We start from the raw sequence: 21,939 nt of genomic DNA on the forward strand, positions 1-21,939 counted from the left end.
CATTAGACAAAGCAGATTCTTTTCTAGCTCCGCAATGTTGCTAAAGCGGTTGTAGACTATGAAGAAACATGATGAAATTTAAATGAAGTTTATTATTGAATTATGAAAAGATATATTTTATGAATATAATATATTTTAGATATAATTCTGGAAAGTTTACAAAGCCCCTCTTTGGATAACTCCTCTAGATTCTAAGCCAATCATTCTCGAGGGATAACTACATGAGAAAACGCAAATTTCTACTGGAAAAAAGTAGATTTCAGGCTCAATCTTGAGAGATTCTAAGATTCTAAGCCAATCATTCTCGAGGGATAACTACATGAGAAAACGCAAATTTCTACTGGAAAAAAGTAGATTTCAGGCTCAATCTTGAGAGATTCACGAAACCCACTCGACTTCTCTCTCAAGTCAGTAACTGCAACCAGATAGCAAATAGAAACTGCAATGGCAGTCTTCCCAGAAAAAGATGGTAAACCCCGAAAAAAGTCAATTTAGGGCCTCTGTTAACGTCGAAACCACAGTTTCCAAGATCTTAAACAGGCCTTAGAGGTTACTTTCAATTCAATAGTAATTGAATTTCTACGCGTTTATCGTATGTCACATACGCCAATATCAGTAGCATAATAACTAACTTTCACTCTAAATAAAATCGTACATAATCAATTATAACAATGATTATATTTGTGTGGTGGTGGTGGTGGTGGTGGTGGTGGTATAAATATTTGATATTTAAAAATATTTTGATCACTTCTAATATTATCAATTCCCATTCCATTTTTTTTCATTAAATTTATATAGAACCCGATAAATCCATCAAAAAGTATGAAATGAATCTAATTGCTAGCTAACAAATACCGTCCCTCAGACTGCTGCGTTCTACCGAGCAAATACGGTACTAAGTCAAACAACTCCCTTCTCCAACACAAACTCTTCCACTAATCACAAGCGACTAACACCTTAGCAGTAAACGCCCCTTCACTCACATTGGTCTATTTCAAATAAGGAGTTACACAAACTCCATTTTGTAGGACGGAACAATTCAATCAATATCAGCCGAGTCCTTATCAAGAAATGGCTTACTCCAACGAAGATGAATGATTGTGATATTATGTCTTTTCTTTCCATTAAAAATTACTCAGGAAATTATAGCAGGATATACATTGGATGAATAATTTATATCGTAAATAACACTATCATATACATCGCGAGAACCTATCAAGAACTGATAATAACTCAATGGTGGGATATCTATCAATAAAGTTTGGTGAATCTGAAGTAAAATGTTTCCTATATTTATCGAAAAATGGTAGTTTAGTTTATTTTTATTTTCGTCACAGAGCCGCAATGCTCCAATTAGTATGAATAACAACACGTCATATTCAAAATTCAGATTCAGATAAATCATGTAGTTAATCAACTCTATGATACTACTACTTCCTACCTATCAACAGTCATTCATTATCAATTATCTCACCTTCATATCTCCTCAACATACAACAAAATTAAAGCCCATAAAATATTGAGAGAAATATCCCGAAGTAATCTTATAACTTAACTTTTATTCTTAACATACAAAATAATTAAAATGTATATTGTAGAACATGACATTCTTTTATTGTAAACACATCATTATTGATAAGAAATCACATATGTTGTAATAATTAATTGTTCACATGCTTGAACATTGATGAATTAGGAATAAGATAACTATGAATTAACAATCTAGAAGCATAGTAATTTCAAATGATTGAAGATACTATGAATCTAGGATTGGGACTACCGAAGAAGATGTTTAGGATAGATTGATTTAGAGGATTTTTGTTGATGCGGCCAAATGTCGACTTGGGCATAGATGGCCCTGGCAGTAAAGCTGCGTTTACATTGGTCAAGTATTCTTGGATTCAAGTTTTTTAACGTTTGAGTTGAATGGGCGATTTTGAAAACTCAAGTCAAGTTAACTTCAATTCAGGTTTTCATAGCCTCAAAAGTTTATAATTTTATGAAGAAAATCTAATTAATCTCAATTATTTCTTCTTCATATCATACTTCTGCATCATACTTTTTTCCTTAGTTGTTTCAAACATTCTTCATCCACTGACAACTGTTTTTATCTCATTTTCCCATTCGTAGGTTGGAATGTACCTTTAAGTTGAATCCAAAAGTCAAACACGTTATTTGTGTGTTACTATCATTTGTAAATAATCCAAATTTTAGTTAAAAATATTGTGAAAGTCGAGTGTTAAATTCATGTTGAATTTCATCTTTTTCACTGTTTTCTAGATCAAATCGAATCTCTATTGGCCCCAAATACATAATGACAATGTTTAATACCACAGATAAATCAGGATGACCGAGAACGAAATGTTTTCTTTAGGCAAGATGGCGCACCAACACACTATCTGACTGACCTCCAGCATTTTCTCTAATGACCGCTGCCCAGGTCAATACATTGGCCATGATGCGCACATATAGTCGGATCCACGTTATAATGACAGTGTTTGATTAGCAATGGTATTGCTATCCTTGTCTATCATTCAACAAATGTTGAATCTCTTTCTCGCTTTGCTCTGTAGCCATATCGTCTTTTAACAATGTAGAATTAATAATAAAAAATAATATGAACAAAATATTTCATCTTAATTATGAAATTATTGAATAATTATAATTTATTACTTGATAAAATATAATTGATTAGTTGAACAGTTGAATGAACAGTTAATATTACATCAATAAACCTGTATCAGCTACCGTCTATAGAAGGCATTGACAAGACAGAGGATCGGCAACGTTGTTCTCCTATCTTCATCATTACATCAATAAATCTGTATCAGTTACCCTCCATAGGAGGCATTGACAAGACAGAGGATCGGCAACGTTGTTCTCCTATCTTTCTCCACTGCCATTATAACGAGGACCCCATTCATTCCCTAGACCTGACACCACTCGATTTTTTCTTCTAGGTTTTCATAAAGGATATGGTTTACGTACCTGCTTTGCCGGCCACTCTAGCTGAACTTAGAGTAACAATTTACGCTGCTGCTGAGCAAGTTACACCTGGAATGCTAGTGAGAGTCTGGCAAGAAATCGACTACCGATGAGATGTCTACAGAATAATCAATAGAAGCTACATCGAACATTTTTAGTTTGAGGTAAAATACTCGAAGCTTTTTCCTTTAAAATAACACCAAAACCAGCTCTTTTATAGAATTTATATGAACTTTCCAAGTTGTGAAGTCCATTTTGAAACACCCTGTCTAGTTTAGTTTATTTTTGTAATATATTGAGAAATCATGTTTGATTGGAATCATGGGATTTAGAATAAATAGTTAGTACTTGATCTAGCCTAATGGCATCTAGTTTTAATGTTGATTTTGTCATTTTAAGTGAATAAACGATTACTTGACAATTTTTATTGTAAATAAAGAGTTTAGATTGATAAAGCGTGTCTAGCTACACCTTGTACGCTGAAGATGTGGCTCAGTGCCACGAAACGCGTCCAAATAGCAACAAAATCGCGAGAACTGTTGTAAAAGTGTAAGATATTTACACAATTTATTAAAATTCATATCAATAGTTCAAGTAGGATGAAGACAGAAGAAGAAATTTAAATTATTGTAACACAGAGCTTATTAAATTAATTTTCACACAAAACCAAACTCTCTCAGAACAGGACAAAAATTAGACAATGCAAAAATTTAGTCAAACACATAAAATCAATTATTGTTCAAAATTAAAAATTCATGCACTCCAATATCAAAGAGTACTCACCCAGTGTGTCTAGCATCTCTTCGTCTGTTGTTTCACCGAATTCTTCCTCCTTCTTCTTCTTCTCTTCTTTTCTCCGTTCCTTCTTTTTGTTGTCCATTTTGACCTCACTGCAACAAAGAAAGAAACAATTGATTAAAACGTTAATTAAGTCAACATCATTTTTCAACAAAAGATACGAGACCATAAAATTAATATGTTTTTTATTATGATAGTTGGATCTTGGAATAAGTGATTACACAAAAAATAAATATATTTAATCTTGATAGTTGGATCTTGGAATAAGTGATTATACACAAAAAATTAATATCAATAAAAACTGCATAATGTGACGAGTTGATCCATAATACACGATATTGAAATTTATAACAGACTCTACTTAAATCATATAGAAAAGATAGCTTAAGAGAATATCCCATGGTATAGGTCTTTCATGTTCCAAATTTAATTTCAAGCCGATTTTTTGTTAACTCAAGCTGATTACTACAGTCTATTATTACTATTTTGGATGGGTGAGAGTGTAAGAGCAGCACAGTATGAAAGACTACCAGCGTCACAGAGCTTCACGAAAAAAAACTACTAGGAATAACAAGAGTTTACAGATCACACTGTGGGTTTATGATTATTGCTCATCAATTTTTGCTATTTCTATAGGAGGTTTAAGACTGTTTTCTACTACTTTTTATTTTATGTGACTACTTTTTATGTTGAGTGAGTAGGTTTTTGATTTTGTATTCAAATATTTTAAATGAGTGCAATATTTCTGAAGTTTTTAATTTATTGTGATACATTCTGTGATTCATTTAGAGTATAAAATCAACCTTCAAAATTCAAAATTTCAAATCATCATTCCTGGACCGAAAATCAAGTGACGAAGCAGTGTGTGATCATATAACCTTATCTTTTGGACAACATTAACATTTTATCAAAATTTTTGGAGAGAAATAGTACAGGCTTAGCCTAGTTCTTCCTCCAATGTCCTAATTTTATTATGATTATAGCATTTTTATTTTTTATGTTTGTTTTTATTATATTGACGCTGTTGCTGATGTACCTGTACCTGTACATGATTATGAATAAATATTTTTTCAATTCAATTCAATATCGGCTTGAGCTAACAATTAAATTTGGTTTAACATAAACCACCTATAGGATAACAAGCGATATCTTCTTATCCTATATTTTATCTATGCTTCAACTTGAAACATAAAGTAATTAATCACGGGTGTACAATCACATCAAGTGTTATGAAGAACAATGTCAAAAGAAAAATGTTCTAGTACTATAGTCAACCGCATGAAAATAGTCCGATGGAAATTGGAACATAAGAGTCAACCATCATCCCTCCGCACCGATATATTACCAATTCGCCAGGTGTATTATATAAATTTAAATTGAAATTATCTTTATTCAAGATAAGATAAAGTACAAACAATTCTTAGAAAGTACAAACAATACACAATATACATATACAAAACTTGTAGAAGGTTCCTCACATGGGAAAAGCCTGTGTGCGAGGAACGAAAGTTAAATATTGATTCTCATTTTTATAACCAGCTGTGTCAACGTTGATCAACTCTTATTTGGCAACGTTGCACTCATTAATTCCAATTCCCATCGGACTATATTCGTACGGTTGACTATAGTTGAACCCTCAACATTAAGAAGTAAAATAAAGGTTACAGCCTAATAAATTGATAGTTATTTGTGGGGAAAAATTTATTTTTATCTGCGAAAATTTATTGTACAATATTCTTAAGTACAGAACATAATTATTCATAGTCACTACCGCATTTAGAAGAAGTGCACATTGTGAAACTAGTCCACAACCTGGAACCAGTTCACAATTTAGAACAAGAGTATATCTCAAAACATGAAAGTATTGAGTGTCTTATGTAAAATCATTAGCTTCAATGAATTCATATTTTTAAACATAGAAAGCTAATCACAATACGTTCTTTACGATAGAAGTAAATCCAATTAAACGAAAGAGTCGAATCAAGCAATCTTGATATTGCTGAGAATCCATCAAAGTATTTGAATCTTTTCGATTAGAAGACAAGATATTCCATTCGATAACAATTCCGAGAGAATATGTAAACAAATGATGAGATGAGATTGGGGAGAATTGGCATTCAGGAGAATTGAAATGCTAATTGCTGTTTGCCTTACCCACCGTACAACTTTGCTGACTTGCTTGTAAAGCTATTACATTAATCATATTATGCTTTCAAATGCAACCAGCTTTTCGATTATTGTTAAGGGAATTATTCTTCCAGAAAGACTTGAACTGCGATCTTCTCGCTAACAATAAATTCTATACAGTTTCAGACTAAAAGTTAGATTTCATTTATACAGCTGAATATCTGAATATTTCATTCAATTCCGGAGCTCTTTCGAATGATTGGAATAGAGACGGTCTTCAATCTTTTCTCGCAGTCAGTCCATGAATTGGATATTAGGAGGTTTTTCATATCGAATACTTTCGCAGTAACTCATTTCTTAATATTATACATGCAATAAGATATTTTCTACATCAATTACAACATATTTAATATAATTATATTTTTAAATCAAAACAAGATCAGCTAAACTACTCAAAATGGAACCATATCGGAACGAGGGTCTTTAATATTTTCATTTATTTAGGAACGAGATGTTAAGTTTTTGGTCTGTTTAAATTGGATCATATTTTAGTGGGTTTATTTTATAATTTTTGACACTTAAGTTGTATTATTTATTCATAATTTACAATCAACTTAAGGACAACGAAACAGACTACAGTCGAAAACTTCTTTTCATCCCAATTTCATAAAATAAATTGTCCAAATAAAGGTTATGTGCGACTTTTCAATTCTTCACTAATTTCCACATTGAAAAAAACACAAACACTTGAAACAATTAATTTTGAATTGAGAAAGATCAAGATCCGAATTGATAACAAAATTCCTTCTACTTAGTAGTCATAACTAAAATTATGATTGATGTTTTACTATTTCTTTACAACTATAAGATGGGTAGATTTCAACACTAGAAATGTACTCTATAGGCAATAAAAGTGTGAAAAATTTCATTTTTCGTACCGTACATTCTTCAGTCTAATATTTCTTGATAGCTCACTAGAAGATTTATAAATGCTATTTTAGCTCACAGGCTCATAAGTTTGGCGACCACTGTTCTATGACATAGAAAAACAATCCAGTAGTTATTATTTACATAAAATTGATAATGTCTGAAGTTCTTTACTACTATTAAAAACCTAAAATCCTAATAGAGCTTATTTTTACAACGCTCAATTTGATAATAATTAAAAAATTGATTAAAGTCACTGAGAGCAGAAATTGACGGTCACACTGATATGAATTATGCTGAGTAGACAATATGCTGAGGGATGAACGATAAATGCCACGCGGAGGAGGAATCAAACCCATGACCGCAAAATGATACGCTTTCATAGTGACAAGTTTTAACCTACTTAGTTAAAATGTTGGACGTCTAGAATATGTCGCTACCAATGGTACTGATACAGGTTGCTATTCTCAGCCGCCATTTTTTCTTCATTCTATTAAAATACTTTAGTACACAAGTCGTATAATTGATTTCAAATGTATTTTTGAAACAATGAAATAATTTTCAGACATTACCGTATGAGAAACACAAATTAAAATACCTGAAATGACATTTAAAAAGTTAATAACTAACCATCCTAGACTTCATCCATTCAGTTAGCCTATACAGGTTAGACCTACTCGTACCGGTATAAATAATATTGAAAGGTTATTTCAGAATTATTTCCATTGAAACTACTTATTTTAAATAGGATTTCAATTTTTCTATTATTTTAAAAAGAAATTGGGATAGAATACCTACCAAAAATAACTTAATTTCTGTTGTTTTGAAATTCAGATTGTTGTATCACAGCTTTTTAAATTTTAAAAATAAAAACTGATCTCAGTTATGAAAACAAATTTTTCAATCAAATTATGAAAAAATATATTTTCTTGATAAATTTGACATTAAATTGATTATTTTATCAAGGAAATGAAATTATTATTAGATCAAATTTAATGGGATGAATTGAGTAACAGCTGTGTACACTCAGTTACAAAATGGAGAGACTTGGCAACGTTTTTCTCCTATCTTTCTTCACTGCCATTATAACGTGGACCTCACTATAGGAAACATACTCGACTGTAAAGAAAACGGATGCATTACAATAGAGTATGCTGTAATGAGAATAGTATGTTTATTTGTTCTGCAAACAGCTGTTTACCGGCTTGATTTTATGCATGGAAAACAGCTGCAATTGAGTAAGTATGACAGAAATAAAATATAGAGGTAATTTACTCACTTGGAGATGCTGTTGTTGTTAGTGATGGCCTCATTAGCATTGGAAGTGGAAGGCTGGTCCCCGGGACCGGCGTCCTTGGCAGTATCACAGTCAGGTTTCGCCAGCGTCGGCGGGTCGCTCTGGGGCTCTGGCTTCGGTTCTTGCTTGATCGGCGGCGGCTCGCTCGGCTCAGAAACGCGGCTCGTCTCGGGAATACGGGGCTCGTGTTTGTGTTCCGGCGGCGGTGGCGGTGGTGGCTCCTGCTTCTGCAGCTGTTCGCGTTGCAGCCGCGTCGTGACTCCGGTCGTGCCCGCTAGCAGGGAATCGATCAGAGATTCGCCGGCGGCCGCAGCCGACCCGGCCGCTGCACTCGCTCCGGCTGCTCCCACCTTGCTGTGCGGGTTGCGACTCGAGCGTGTTCGTTGCCGCGATTTGCCTGCAAACGGTCCTTTTTCAAAATTATGAAAATGAAAATGAAAATGAAATTCATTCTCCTTTTGCAGGGCAAAATTTTTACAATAAAGAATCTGTATCTTAGAATTAAACTGGCAGCAATTGTGTATAGGCACTGCCAGTGTCATGAATCTTAAGTTACATAAATTAAATACTATATAGCTGCTATTTTAATAACTTAAGCAAAGTATTATACGGCCATTGCGGTACAAGTGTATTTTAATGAGTAAATAATGATAGAACATAATTTAGAAGAACAAAACAAAAGTGTTATTAAGTTTGTAAGTTTGATAATAATGAAATAATACTCCTATAATTGATTAAGTATGAACTAAGGTGAAAAATGTAAATAACTAATTAAAAAATCAAGAAATTAAGAAATTGACCGAAGCATACACAAGTTTTATTGTAGCTGAGTTATGTGATGGGTTCTCAGGAGAGAATTGAAAAAAATATCTATTTCTTGGTTCTGAAATAGCCAGTCATTTACTATGGATGAAAATTCTTTCAAAGCTCTACTTCTACCAGCATGTGGGATGGTGTTGAAAAGTTTTGGACCTAGGTATAAGAAAGATTTTGAAAAAAAAAACTAAAATTTATTCTAGGTAGTCTTGATACTAGGTCCAATCTTCTTCTTTCGGAAAAGCTGGGCCTGAAAAACCCATCGTTTCCACTTCGCAAAAAGAAAATTCTCAAGACTTTGAAAACAAAAAGGTGGTGAAGAGGGAGAATACATAGTCTCTTGTACAAAGGAAACGAAGGCTCTCTTCGACTTTTGAATAATATTAGTCTGATAAAATGTTTTTGTAGTTTGTGCAGTGGACAAACAGTGGACACTTTCCCCCAACATACAATACCGTATTCTAGTTTCGAATTTATTAAACCATAATATACTGTACGTAGTGTATTTGTATCACACAAATCCCTCAAGTGATAGAATTTACAAAGGTATTTATTGATATCTTTCTTTATGCTATTTATATGCGTTTTCCAGTTTAGAGTTGGATCAATAAGAATACCAAGGTATTTTATTTCCTCAACTTGCTCTATAGGAGGACATTGACATAATAAATCATCTATACAGCTATTTAGATGAGAAATAATTGGTTGTTCAAAAATTTTTGGTGCACGCAAAGAGAAATTAATAAATTTAGTTTTTTCTACATTGATTGCTAATCTATTTTCAAGATACCAGTGCTGAAGAAATTTACAATCATGGTTTATTCTATTGTACAGTTCTTCCCACAATTTTCCTGAACTAACTAATACCGTGTCGTCCGCATAACAGAAGATTTTTCCATTGAAATCGGCATCACATAGGTCATTCACAAATATTATTAAGAGAATAGCTGAAAGTACTGATCCCTGTGGGAGTCCTGAAGTTACATTTGAAAAAGAACTACATGTATCATTAATTTTTGTACATTGAATTCTATCGCTTAGAAAAGATTTAAACCATTGTAGGGCCACGCCCCTTACCCCCGTAGATTCCAACTTATTTAAGAGAAGACCATGCTCAACGGTATCAAATGCTTTTCTCACATCTAAAAATAAAGCATTTTTACAATTATACCATTATTCACATTGTTATATATAATTCTCATAAAGTCGACTAGGGCACGCTAAGTATTAAAACTTTCACGAGAGCCATATTGGTTTTTACTGAAAAAATCATATCTGTTCAAGAATTTTAATAATCTGGTTTTCATTAGCTTCTCTAATATTTTTGAGAAGATGGATAGCAGCGCTATGGGTCTATAGTTATTCAGTAGTAGTTTATCTCCACCTTTGAAAATTGGTACGACTACTGCTCTTTTCAGGGCTTGTGGGAATACTCCTTGCGACAAACTAGCATTACACAAGTAACACAAGATAGGGAGTATAATAGGAAGAATGTGTTTCAAAAAATCGCTTGTGAGTGAGTTATATCCTGTGGACCTTTTTGAGGGCATTAACCTAACCAGTTCAAAAATCTCTTCCTCAGTAGCAGGGTATAAGAATATGGAATTTTCAGAAATATTATGTTTGAAAACCCTGTTGTAGTCTTCTGGTGTGAATTGAGGATTAGGGTTCATATTCCTTAGAAGGTCATCCCTGACATTATTAGGAACACTTATAAAATATTTATTAAACTCCGTTGCTATAGTTAATGAATCAGTAACAACGGTATTGTTATTTATTGTACAAATACTTTCAAAAGAGTTATTCTTCTTTTTCCTACCTGTCATATTATTAATTATTCTACATTGAGCAGCTTTATTATTATTATTTCTCTCAAATAATTGACTATAGTAGTTTATTTTTGTAGTTTTATGTCGTCAGCTAACTTGAGTTTGAAAGTGTTGAAATAATTCTTCAGTTGCAAGTCAAAGGGACGGTTTTTAACTTTGTAGTATAATTTATTTCTCTTTAGCAATCGCCGATGAATATTACTTGTTATCCAAGGACTGATATTTTTAGCTCTAGTTAAAGAATCAACATGGGTGGCAACTAAAGAACCGTTCCTACATTCCTCTAAAATTTTTAAGAATTCATTCCAAGCGCTATCAACACTCGGAGAATTGAACACTATTGACCAGTCACAAAGATTTAATTTATCGCACAATTTCTTATAGCATATTTTTTCTGTTATGGCTAATCGATCTCCATTTCTATCGCTTAGAGTATCTCTCATCTTTGATTTTTTTTAATATTACAGCTATATTGCTGTGGTCAGTAATATCAGTTGTAAACAATTCACTTTGATACTCCAAAAGTGGACTGGATCTTAGAAAGAGGTGATCAAGGCATGTTAGCGATGCAGGTCTAGTAATTTCCTTTATACAACACTTATAACCTAATGAACCAAGCAGATTTAAGTAATCATTCACGTCATCATTATCTATGAGTGTGTTTAAGTTTATATCTCCACAGAAAACTGAATTAATATTGGGATTTTTTCAAGCCAGCTTTTGAGTTCATCTATGAACATACTTGGTATGCTATTATGGTGACGATAGGCGGCGAGAAGAACTAGGCTGAAATTTTCATATCTAAAATTCAAGGAGATACAGTCAGCAGTTGAGAATTCATTTTTCAGCTCTGTGCAAAAAACCTCTTCATGAACGTAAACTATTACACCACCTGATCTATTCAAGTAATTACATTTGAAAAAACATTTATAGTGGTCTATCTTGTAAAGTTCAATTTCATTATCCTTAATCCAAACTTCAGTGAGGATAATTATTTTAGGTTTATCTGCAATGTTCAGCATGACTAAAAACTGGTCAAAATTCCTTCGTACACTTCTAATATTTTGCACGATTACTCCTAAACTATAGTAATTGCCTTCAGGCAAAAAGAAATCAGATTGAAAATTATTTCTTTAATATGTGAATCTTCTCTATTTAAGTGATAATAGTGACCGTTCTATTTTTGGTTTTGAAGCATCTAAATTTGAAAATCTACTTTGTGAACATATTTAAGGAATGAAAATGTTTTGAAGTTTTCAAAATTATTTCTTTAATATGTGAATCTTCTCTATTCAAGTGATAATACTGTAGTGACTGTTCTATTTTTGGTTTTGAAGCATCTAAATTTGAAAATCTACTCTGTTAACATATTTAAGGAATGAAAATGTTGTGAAGTCTTCAAAATTATTTCTTTAATATGTGAATCTTCTCTATTTAAATGATAATAATGTGATAGATATATCTGTTCTATTTTTGGGTTTGAAGCATCTAAATTTGAAAATCTACTTTGTTAACATATTTAAGGAATGAAAAATTGTGTGAAGTGTAGAACTACAAGACTTGACCTATTTCGTACTATGTGTAACCCTATCTAAATTTGGGAGAGAAATAGCACAAGGTTAACATATTTTTTTTCTCTCCCTATAATTTTGATGATGTAATTATTGTATGATTTCTCTATTCAAGTGATAATAATGTGAAATATCTGTTCTATTTTTGGTGTTGAAGCATCCAAATTTGAAAATCTACTGTGTGAACATTTTTAAGGCCTGAAAATTTTGTGAAGTGTAGAACTACAAGACTTAGCCTACTTCGGACTATAATTGAGAGTGCAGCATCAATGTTTTACCTGCTGAGAAAATTGACAACACTGTTAAAAATGTTACTAATATAGCCAGCAAACTGCAGTCCAAAGCTCCAATGAAAACTTTATTTCCAAAATTTAACAACGTAACAAATCAAAGGTTAATAAATCAAACACCTATCACAAGAAAATAAAATGAAACTAACTAAAAATTGTTTCAGGCACCACAGCAAAAGAAAAGCCTTTGACCGCTGGTGGGAGTCGCAAAAAGTCCGATTCAAAATAAAGACTAAAAATAATACAATACAAAATCAAGTTGATGACAAGAAAAAACTATTTCATATCACTGCAACTACTTCTTTATTTGAGAGCTGGAATGCAGTTTCGTGGTGCACAATTCGTGCTTTACAACTGTAAGTGCCGGTTGCACGAAAGCCGGTTGAATTTTAACCGTGATTAATTCCACGAGAACCAATCAGAGAAGCCGTTTTGAAGGCCTTCTCTGATTGGTTCTCGTGAAATCAATCACGGCTCTTGTGCGACCGGGCCTAACACTTTCAACAGTTTAAATGTGGGCAGCTAAAAAGGTGAAAACACTGTTGAGCGGAGACAAGCTGAGGCTTGTTTGGCCTTGAAGCATCTCAGTCTTTTATTCAGTTGAATATTCTGATTGGACTGTTTTCAATCTGATTGGACTGTTCCCACTCGTTCTGGCTTAGCGAGTATGAATAGTCCCATTAGAGCTTATGGGAATAATATTTTCACTGTACCGGTCACTTTGACTGTCACTGATATTTGGAAATCCGACTTGAATCACACAAATAAAGATAATGAGTTATTGGATTAAAAATTGGAGGATGTAAACATTTAATCAATTTGGCACCAGGAAATTTCATTCCGTTTGTTTTCCAATAAAATGTTAGTTTCGTGATGCATACTTCAATTTGCAATAATTTAATGAGGAATTGTGAATTTGCGAATATAGAAAACTATATAATTACAGTAACTGACTAAATAAAATATAGTTTTGATTGATACTTACGTAAAAGTCTTTTGTAGTTCTCCTCTTTTTTACTTAGATAGTAAAACTGTACACAATCGCACACACTTTTACGGTCCAAGTACGATGCAATAACACCAAAGTTTTTGGGATGTTGAAGGAATTTTTCTTTGAAAATGTCTATTTCAGCCTTTGTCCAAACATTGAGTAGCTGTCGCTCCTCGTATTCAGTAGCGAAGTCCTCAATTCTGCCGTTATTGTTCACGTATGAAACCTTCCTTTGGGAGGCATCCAACAGCATGGGTGGAATCACAGCATAGGATCGCATTTTCTTTTCCTCCATCTGCAATCAAAATCATCCAATAAGAAAAACTCTAATAATACGAAATACAAAACTAGATTCTACCATAGAAAAAAAGAAACTTTAAGTATGTTTTTGGTGAGATGAAGAAATATTTCTAGACAACATTTCATTGTTTCATTATTAAAAATAGAAACCATGGGTCGATTGAATAGAAGCTGGAAATTGCTGATTCTAAATCATTTTCAAGACTTAGGGTAACCGTCCACTGGAACCGTATTCAACCGATCCGTTCGGCCGTTGGATCGGACGAATATGCCGGACGTTAATTCGGCCAAATATGATCGTCCATTGGAACCCGTTTACGTCAGTCTAGTTCAGTAGTTGGCTGGTTGCCAGAAAGTGAAGTGGCAAGTAGGGAAAGTGTGTGTGTGTTTACTCACAAAAATAATAAAAAAAGAACAAGTTCAAAACAAAAACAGACAAGACTGTGAAACAATTTTGAGGTTAGGATGATGTTGTCTCAGCTCGACTTCGGACGGATAGAGCCGGAAAATCCCATTAATTCGGATCGAAAACTTGATCGGCCGGAGACGGGCGTGCACGAACGTATGCACGGACGAGCATCTATAGTTTTCATCTATAGATCGTTCGGAAGAGTTCGGTAGTTTTCGGCCGATGCTAGTTCGGACGAAATTGATTCCAGTGGACGGCTCACCTTAATCGAATCAAGTTGGCTAGCACTAGCTAGGCCTAGGTGGAACTAGAAATATTCCGGTCGCCCTAGCAGCCACTCAATGCGTGTGGATAAAAATAGAAAACAATCAATTGTTGATTTCAATCAAAACTGACAACAATCTAGCAACAGCTGCTAGACCTAGCATGTGCTTAAGAATTTTCCAGAATCTCCAGCTTTTCAAATTTCAAATTATTCCTAGTTGCTACCTAGAATTAGCACAAAATTATTGAACTTAATTTTTTCATTAGCTAGAAATAATGGCTAGTTGCTAGCCACTAGATTCTAGTTTTTATGAAATCAAGCCAATTTTATCATATCCTCTTTGATTCTTCAATCACAAACTTCTCAGATTGCCCATTTCTTTTAATCATTACTATAACATGAATTTACTGTGTTAATACAAGATTTTTTTGAATATGTTCTATTTACAATACCCATTCTGAAAAGTTCGCAAAGGTGACATTTGTATATTTTTTACATGATTCTAGCTCTGGCTCTATGTTTCTTTGGGTAGATCGCCATCTAACAGTGATTCGATTGATCGTTCCTTGTTACAAGCGCTGAACGGTAACAATTTCACAGTGATTAATGTACTTTTAAAACCTAGTTTCAAGAAAATCTTCACAATTAAGATGACACAGTTTTCTAGACATTATAAATTTTATGTTTATCATTACTCATATGGCTTTTATCGACAGAGAGATCCTTTCGGATGTTCTGCCTTGCCGTATTACCCAATGTCATTTCCTATCAACACTAATTGTGTCTTACATTGCCAATTGTTTTTCATTTGGGAAAATAAAAACGCAGGAAAAGAAAGTGTAAAATTTTAGTGATAGATCTTGATGTAACCTATGAACTAATTGTGACTTACATTGCCAATTGTTTTTCATTTGTGAAATAAAAACGCAGGAAAAGAAAGTGTAAAATTTTAGTGATAAATCTTGATGTAACATATGAACTAATTGTGTCTTACATTGCCAATTGTTTTTCATTTGTGAAATAAAAACGCAGGAAAAGAAAGTGTAAAATTTTAGTGATAAATCTTGATGTAACCTATGAAGGTTCACCTAGGTTTAACCTTCATTTTTGTGAAATAAAAACTCAGGAAATGAGTTTTACACTTTCATTTCCTGAGTTTTTATTTCACAAATGAAGGTTCATAGGTTAAATCAAGATTTATCACTAAAATTTTACACTTTCATTTCCTGAGTTTTTATTTCACAAATGAAAAACAATTGGCAATGAGAGACACAATTATCTGATGCAATTACCAGATGCACTGTCTCTTATGGGGTAAGCTGTAGGCTGAGCGAATTCACGCTTGTTATAAAAGGCCATGCATTATGAGGTCGCGCGAAATTCATTTGGGGCCTTGTTGATTAAGAGGTATTATGAATGTAATACTAAATGTGCATTAAATACTTGCTATGACAGTAGTTACTTAGTTTATAGAGTGTCAAGACACAAGTAAGATACTAAAACATCATTAATAATACATACTACAGGGTGCGGCACCAAAACTTTGTTTTTCAAAACTTCATGAAACGCATTGTAAAAGTCAGGAAAGTTTCATACTATTTTCAAAATGCAATTATGTATTTAAAGTTTTTTTTCTAAAAAACTCTATCTTCAAATGTAGTTTTGAAGAGTATATAATGGAGGTGAAGTTCCCTACTCTGGATACATTTAGGCTCAACTCACACTTACGCGACTCAGATCGAGAAGAGACTCGACTCTAGTCGAGAGCATGTGTTTTCAAATGGTGACAGTAGCGGAGACTAGAATCGACGACTGGTCTGAGTGTCACCATTTGGGACACATGCTCTCGACTAGAGTCGAGTCTCTTCTCGACCTGAGTCGTGTGAGTTGAGCCTTAAGGTGCGTACAGATTTACGCGCCGCGAACATGAGCAATTCACTTTTAATCAGCTGATGCCAAGCTTTTTATAACTGTATCTGTTTCTGTAAAAATACAGATATAATCAGCTGATTAAAAGTGAATTGCTCATGTTCGCGGCGCGTATATCTGTACGCACCTTTAGAGTACCTATTTCTAGTGTTTGATATCACCCTTTCAAGCATTGCAGGCGTATTTCTGGCAATTTCCACCTGTATGTTGTTCTTTAAATCTTGATGAGTCTCTGGACGGTCCATACAGACAGGAGATTCCAAAAAAACCGAAAAATTACACGGTGACAAATCAGGAGATCGAGCCAGCCATTGCAAATCGCCTCCAATTGAGATAAGGCATTCTGGAAAGTATTCCTTCGAAACAGAAATTTTGTAAATGATATCCATCTTGTATGGATGGAAATGAAGGTCTTCGTGAAGAATCCTCCTCACAGAACTGAGGGATTCCCCCTCAGAAAGTCCAAGGGCTGACGCATGTTTGCGTGCTGAACGCCTTGGCGATAGCAAAATTGAATTTCTCACTGTCTCGATGCTTTCAGGTGATCTAATGGGCCATGGAACTTTAGATCTTCGTTTTTTTACTACCTATTTTTTTCTAAACTTGGTAGCCCACGAAACAATTGATTTCCGGTCTGGAACACAGGCCAATGGGGCTAAATTAAACCGATTCCGAAAGACGCGCTGTCATGCAACAGCTGGACAGCCACTCCAAAAGTAGGCATCAATGGCTACGCGCTGTTCTAATACAAAATGACGACTGACCTGTACAACAACAAAACTCCAAGGGCGGTTTCCCAGCTCGGGATTTAGATAATTTCTAGACTTTAAACAACTGGAGTCAGAAAATTGACTTTCTAAAACGGGGCGTAGTCGCAGTTTTTATGACAGTACTCGCAGTTTTATTTTCTCATTTCTATAATTGGAAACGTTTTTCCTTGAAGAAATTAAACATTCCTAAATAATTCAAAATACTTTGATTGTATGGTATGAGATGTTGTTGTATTTCTCATACCACTACCACTTTAAAGTGGTATTGTCAATATCAGTCTTAATTGAATTTTAATTATTCTTTCAATTCAAAATAGCTGAAACTTTACACTATTTTCTCTTTATTTTATTTGTTGTTCAATTTTCTAGTTTTTCAAAATTTAATTCAAACGTGACTATGACAATGGCTACGACTACGCCCCGTTTCTGAAAGCCAATTTTCTGACTCCAGCTGTTCAAAGTCTAGAACTTGGCCAAATCCCGAGCTCGGAAACCGGCCTAAAACCTCGCCGCTCGAATGTGATTACTAGCACGCCGCTATGTCATCAAATAACTGAATAATGAGCATTTCAAAAAAGTAAGTCTTGATGCCGCACCCTGTATAAACAATCAAATACCTCTTGTTCTTGCAGTCCATCAATAACTTCCTCAAACTCAGCATCGCTCTTTATCCTAGCTCCAATCCTATTCAGTCTCTCTCGAAGCTCCCGCTGTTTTCGCAGTTCTGGAAACACTTTTTCGAAAAATTCCCTGTTCTTGGCTTCCTTTGCTTTCCATTTCGGTGAGTTCTCGATCTGAAACAAGGAAAGGAAAAATTGCAGGTTACTTTTTTCAATGTCACAGTAATCTGTGCGTTTGATAATAGTTTTTGGTTTTGTTTAGTGTTATTGTTAGCAGTTAGGAAGTAGAATCGGGATTATTATGGGGGAAGATTCTATCGAGATTAGATAGTAGAAACTACTGAACTCTGGCTGACGGCTTCGGCTAAGCTAATCGAATTTCAGTTGTTATTTCATTTGTTTTTCAATACAGTGTTGTACGATGTTAGAGAATGAAATGTTTATCTTGTAGCAGTGATATAATTGTACAAAAATTGTAAAAAAATAAATTCTTTAAAAAAATGATAAGAAGGAAATAGAAACATTATTTGTTTATACCTTCTCAACTTTTCGTTGCCACTCCTGTGTGAGACGAGCGTAAGTTTCAGAAAGATATTTTTCTCTACCCTCCTTTTCGGTCTGCTTTTTCCTCAGGTGTTCCAGTAGCTTCTTCTTGAAAGTAGCGTGCCTGAGAAAAGAGATAAAAGAATAGTATAAACTAGAATAGATAATAAACGTTACAAAAACTTTGAAAAAATTCTTAATTACATACAAACGGTTGCGTTTGTCTATTATAGACTTATTTTACATCTTTCTCTTTGAAATTAAATTTTCTACAAGTTGAGTAGAAAAAATTTTTTGTGTTTATTGTACATCTAACATAGTAAATCTACTTCAAACCTTGTAGGAACATGTTTTTCGGGACCAATTTTCGCGTATTTCATCACATATCTTAAAAATTACTGTAGCTACAGGTCTGGGAACAGTTTTATTCAATTTTTCAGTTCATTTTACATGAAGTACGCAAAATTGTACATCTTAATTAACAGTCAACAAATACCCGTAGGGCTTCGTTTAAGCAGGGGAACTGAAATTCAGACGAAACCTTTCACCCTCTGTATAACTTGGTAACCAAGCATTTTCGGACCTAAGAAAATTGGAACTTTTTTCTTCTTTTGATGTGAGGAATCACGCCTTGACTTATGGGCACCTTTTTTCAAAACACCCTGTATAGCTTTCATTGGATGTTTGAAATAATTATTATAAATAATTAATATCCCAGCAGTTGGTTAAACTGCATTTTCTATAAATCTTCCACTTTTGTAAAACTTTTTACAGTCACTGTGAACTACAAAACGTTCAATTTACATGCGGGTTATACTAAAAGATTTTCAAGGTTCTTTTTATGTTGTCATTAAAACTAGTCTCAAAGACTAACCATTAATAATTTCTTCGCTATAAAACTTCAGTTCAGCCATTGATGACCGAAATCATTAAAAGCGAATTTTCTTGGTGCAATTTTGAATAGGTCAAAAAATCTTAAATTAATTTGCATTGCACCATCTGAGAACGTTTTGCAGTACAACGTAAGCAGTACTAAGCTATAGTAAGGTGAACAATATTATGTTTCAAATGAAAAAGTTCCTGATTAAATTAGTGGTACTACTACATTTTAATCGTTTGGAAGTATAAAATCTAGAGGGTTTTGATAGTCAAACTTTGTAGAGAAAGATATGACAAAGAAAGTGGCAGTTTGCGTTGCACACAGGCTGAGTCTACTGAAATAACTTAATAAATCAACCAAAATTTGCTTCAAAGTAATTGAGTGTAGATATACACACAAATGTAATTAGCTGAGAATAAGGCTCAATCACACTTACGCGACTCAGGTCAAGAAGAGACTCGACTCTAGTCGAGAGCATGTGTTTCCAAATGGGTGACGTCGCGGAGACTTGAATCGACTGGTCTGAGTGTCACCATTTGGAAACACATGCTCTCGACTAGAGTCGAGTCTTTTCTCGACCTGAGTCGCGTAAGTGAGAGTTGAGCCTAAGGCTATTCAATGATAGTCAAAATCAGGGATGAAAACTCATGAAAGTTTCCTTACATTTAGAACACTAGTAATCTCTACAATATTCAGAGCCATGAAATGTTCTCTGAAGGATGAATTCATTATTTCAAAAATCAGAAATATTAGTTAGAAATAAGTTACTAAGTAGTTGTAATTAGTTATAAGTAGTAATAGTTCAAACAACTATTGCTCAGTTACTCAGCATTAGGGTTAAAAAATGGTGGAGCTCTGAGATGGTTCAAAATAATTCCTTGTTAAAACATAGTGAAGCTGAGATTATTCTAAAAAAATGCATGTAGTTAAATGCATCAAAAGAAAGTGGAGCGACGAAGGTAAACTTGACCGGGGATTGGAGATCAAGCTTTACTCTACCTTCACCGCTACCCTCTACCTTCACCGCTACCATAGAGAAAAAATAGCGTAAGTAGATATCCCATGGTATAGGGCGTTTATGTCGCAACTTTTACTGTTATCTCAAGCCGATAACTGTCAATTATTGTCAATTTCTACTGTTTTGTTGGGGTGAGAGTGTATGAACGGCACAATATGAGAGACTACCAGCGTCACAGAGCTGCATGGGAAAGAACTACACGAACTATCGGCTTGGGATAACAGTAAAAGTTGCGACATAAACGCCCTATACCATGGGATATCTATTTATGCTATCGTTTCTCTATGCCGCTACCCTCTACCTTCGCCGCTTCACATGTTTTCACGTTTAGCGATCCTATTTCATAGAATTCTGTTCAGATATTATATCAATAAGGCACTCAAATTCTCAGTTTCCATTCAACCATTCTGCATCCATTTTGTTCAGTCAGATAAATATCAATGAGTAGCTTACAGATACCAATAAGCATGTACTAATCTGTTCAGATAATCTGTTCACTCAAATTCTCAGTTTCCATTCAACCATTCTGCATCCATTTTGTTCAGTCAGATAAATATCAATGAGTAGCTTACATATACCAATAAGCATGTACTTATCTGTTCAGATATTAGATCAATAAGGCACTCAAATTCTCAGTTTCCATTCAACCATTCTGCATCCATTTTGTTCAGTCAGATAAATATCAATGAGTAGCTTACAGATACCAATAAGCATGTACTAATCTGTTCAGATATTGGATCAATAAGGCACTCAAATTCACAGTTTCCATTCAACCATTCTGCATCCATTTTGTTCAGTCAGATAAATATCAATGAGTAGCTTACGAGATATTAATAAGCATGCTCCAAGAACTGTAAAAATAGCGATTCTTGTTTACAGTGCTCAAGTAATTTCAGTGTAGTATGTAATAGTTTTCTCAATGAATAATAAAAACAAAATACTCACTTTTTCTTATTGTCGTGATAAACTTTGCTGTCGGATGGCTGATTATAAAGAGGCTGAAAACAAAAACAAATCCAATTAGTCAAATTCTTTATTCCATATTCTTCGAGAGTATCAGAATATGTTATTCACAAAAAATGTGTGTGGTGATGCAACCATAGCAACCGTTATTTATTCAGTTTGTTATTTCCTCCTTTTCAACCATTCATGTTCAGTTCTAGTTGATAAAAGCCTACATTTCTTAAAAGGTCTCTAATTCTATTACAATTTAATCAACTAGAACTGAGCATGAATGGTTGAAAAGGATGAAATAACAAACTGAATAAATAACGGTTGCTATGGTTGCATCACCACAATGTGGATATGTCATATCATAATATGGATGTCATTTACATAGAAAAAGAATGGATACACAACACAATAAAGATATGGTAACTTGAAAGATATACGAGTAAAATTACACAAATGTTATTTGGAAAAATTCTTGCCACTCATTATTAAATCATAAAAAAACAGCGCTCAAATACCAAACACCAATCCTAGGGAACGTGCAATATTTATAGATGTTATATGAATATTAATATGAAACTACTACTACATATTACATCATCTTGTGTACCTAATCATACAGA

General features: G+C 33.8%; 1 protein-coding gene across 1 annotated transcript in view; it reads right to left on the reverse strand.

Annotated features, from left to right (window-relative positions):
* The window catches only part of LOC111058670, a 123,393-nt gene that overhangs the window by 92,614 nt on the left and 8,840 nt on the right, over positions 1-21,939 (reverse strand). The window contains exons 6-11 of the mRNA XM_039442152.1: positions 21,311-21,363; positions 18,462-18,591; positions 17,922-18,098; positions 13,626-13,926; positions 8,117-8,531; positions 3,769-3,875 (exon numbers count right to left, since the gene is read on the reverse strand). Of these exons, the coding sequence (XP_039298086.1) occupies positions 3,769-3,875; positions 8,117-8,531; positions 13,626-13,926; positions 17,922-18,098; positions 18,462-18,591; positions 21,311-21,363 (1,183 nt within the window). The remainder of the gene's footprint in view (positions 1-3,768; positions 3,876-8,116; positions 8,532-13,625; positions 13,927-17,921; positions 18,099-18,461; positions 18,592-21,310; positions 21,364-21,939) is intronic.

This window comes from Nilaparvata lugens, chromosome X, assembly GCF_014356525.2.
Source record: "Nilaparvata lugens isolate BPH chromosome X, ASM1435652v1, whole genome shotgun sequence".
Classification (NCBI taxonomy): domain Eukaryota; kingdom Metazoa; phylum Arthropoda; class Insecta; order Hemiptera; family Delphacidae; genus Nilaparvata; species Nilaparvata lugens.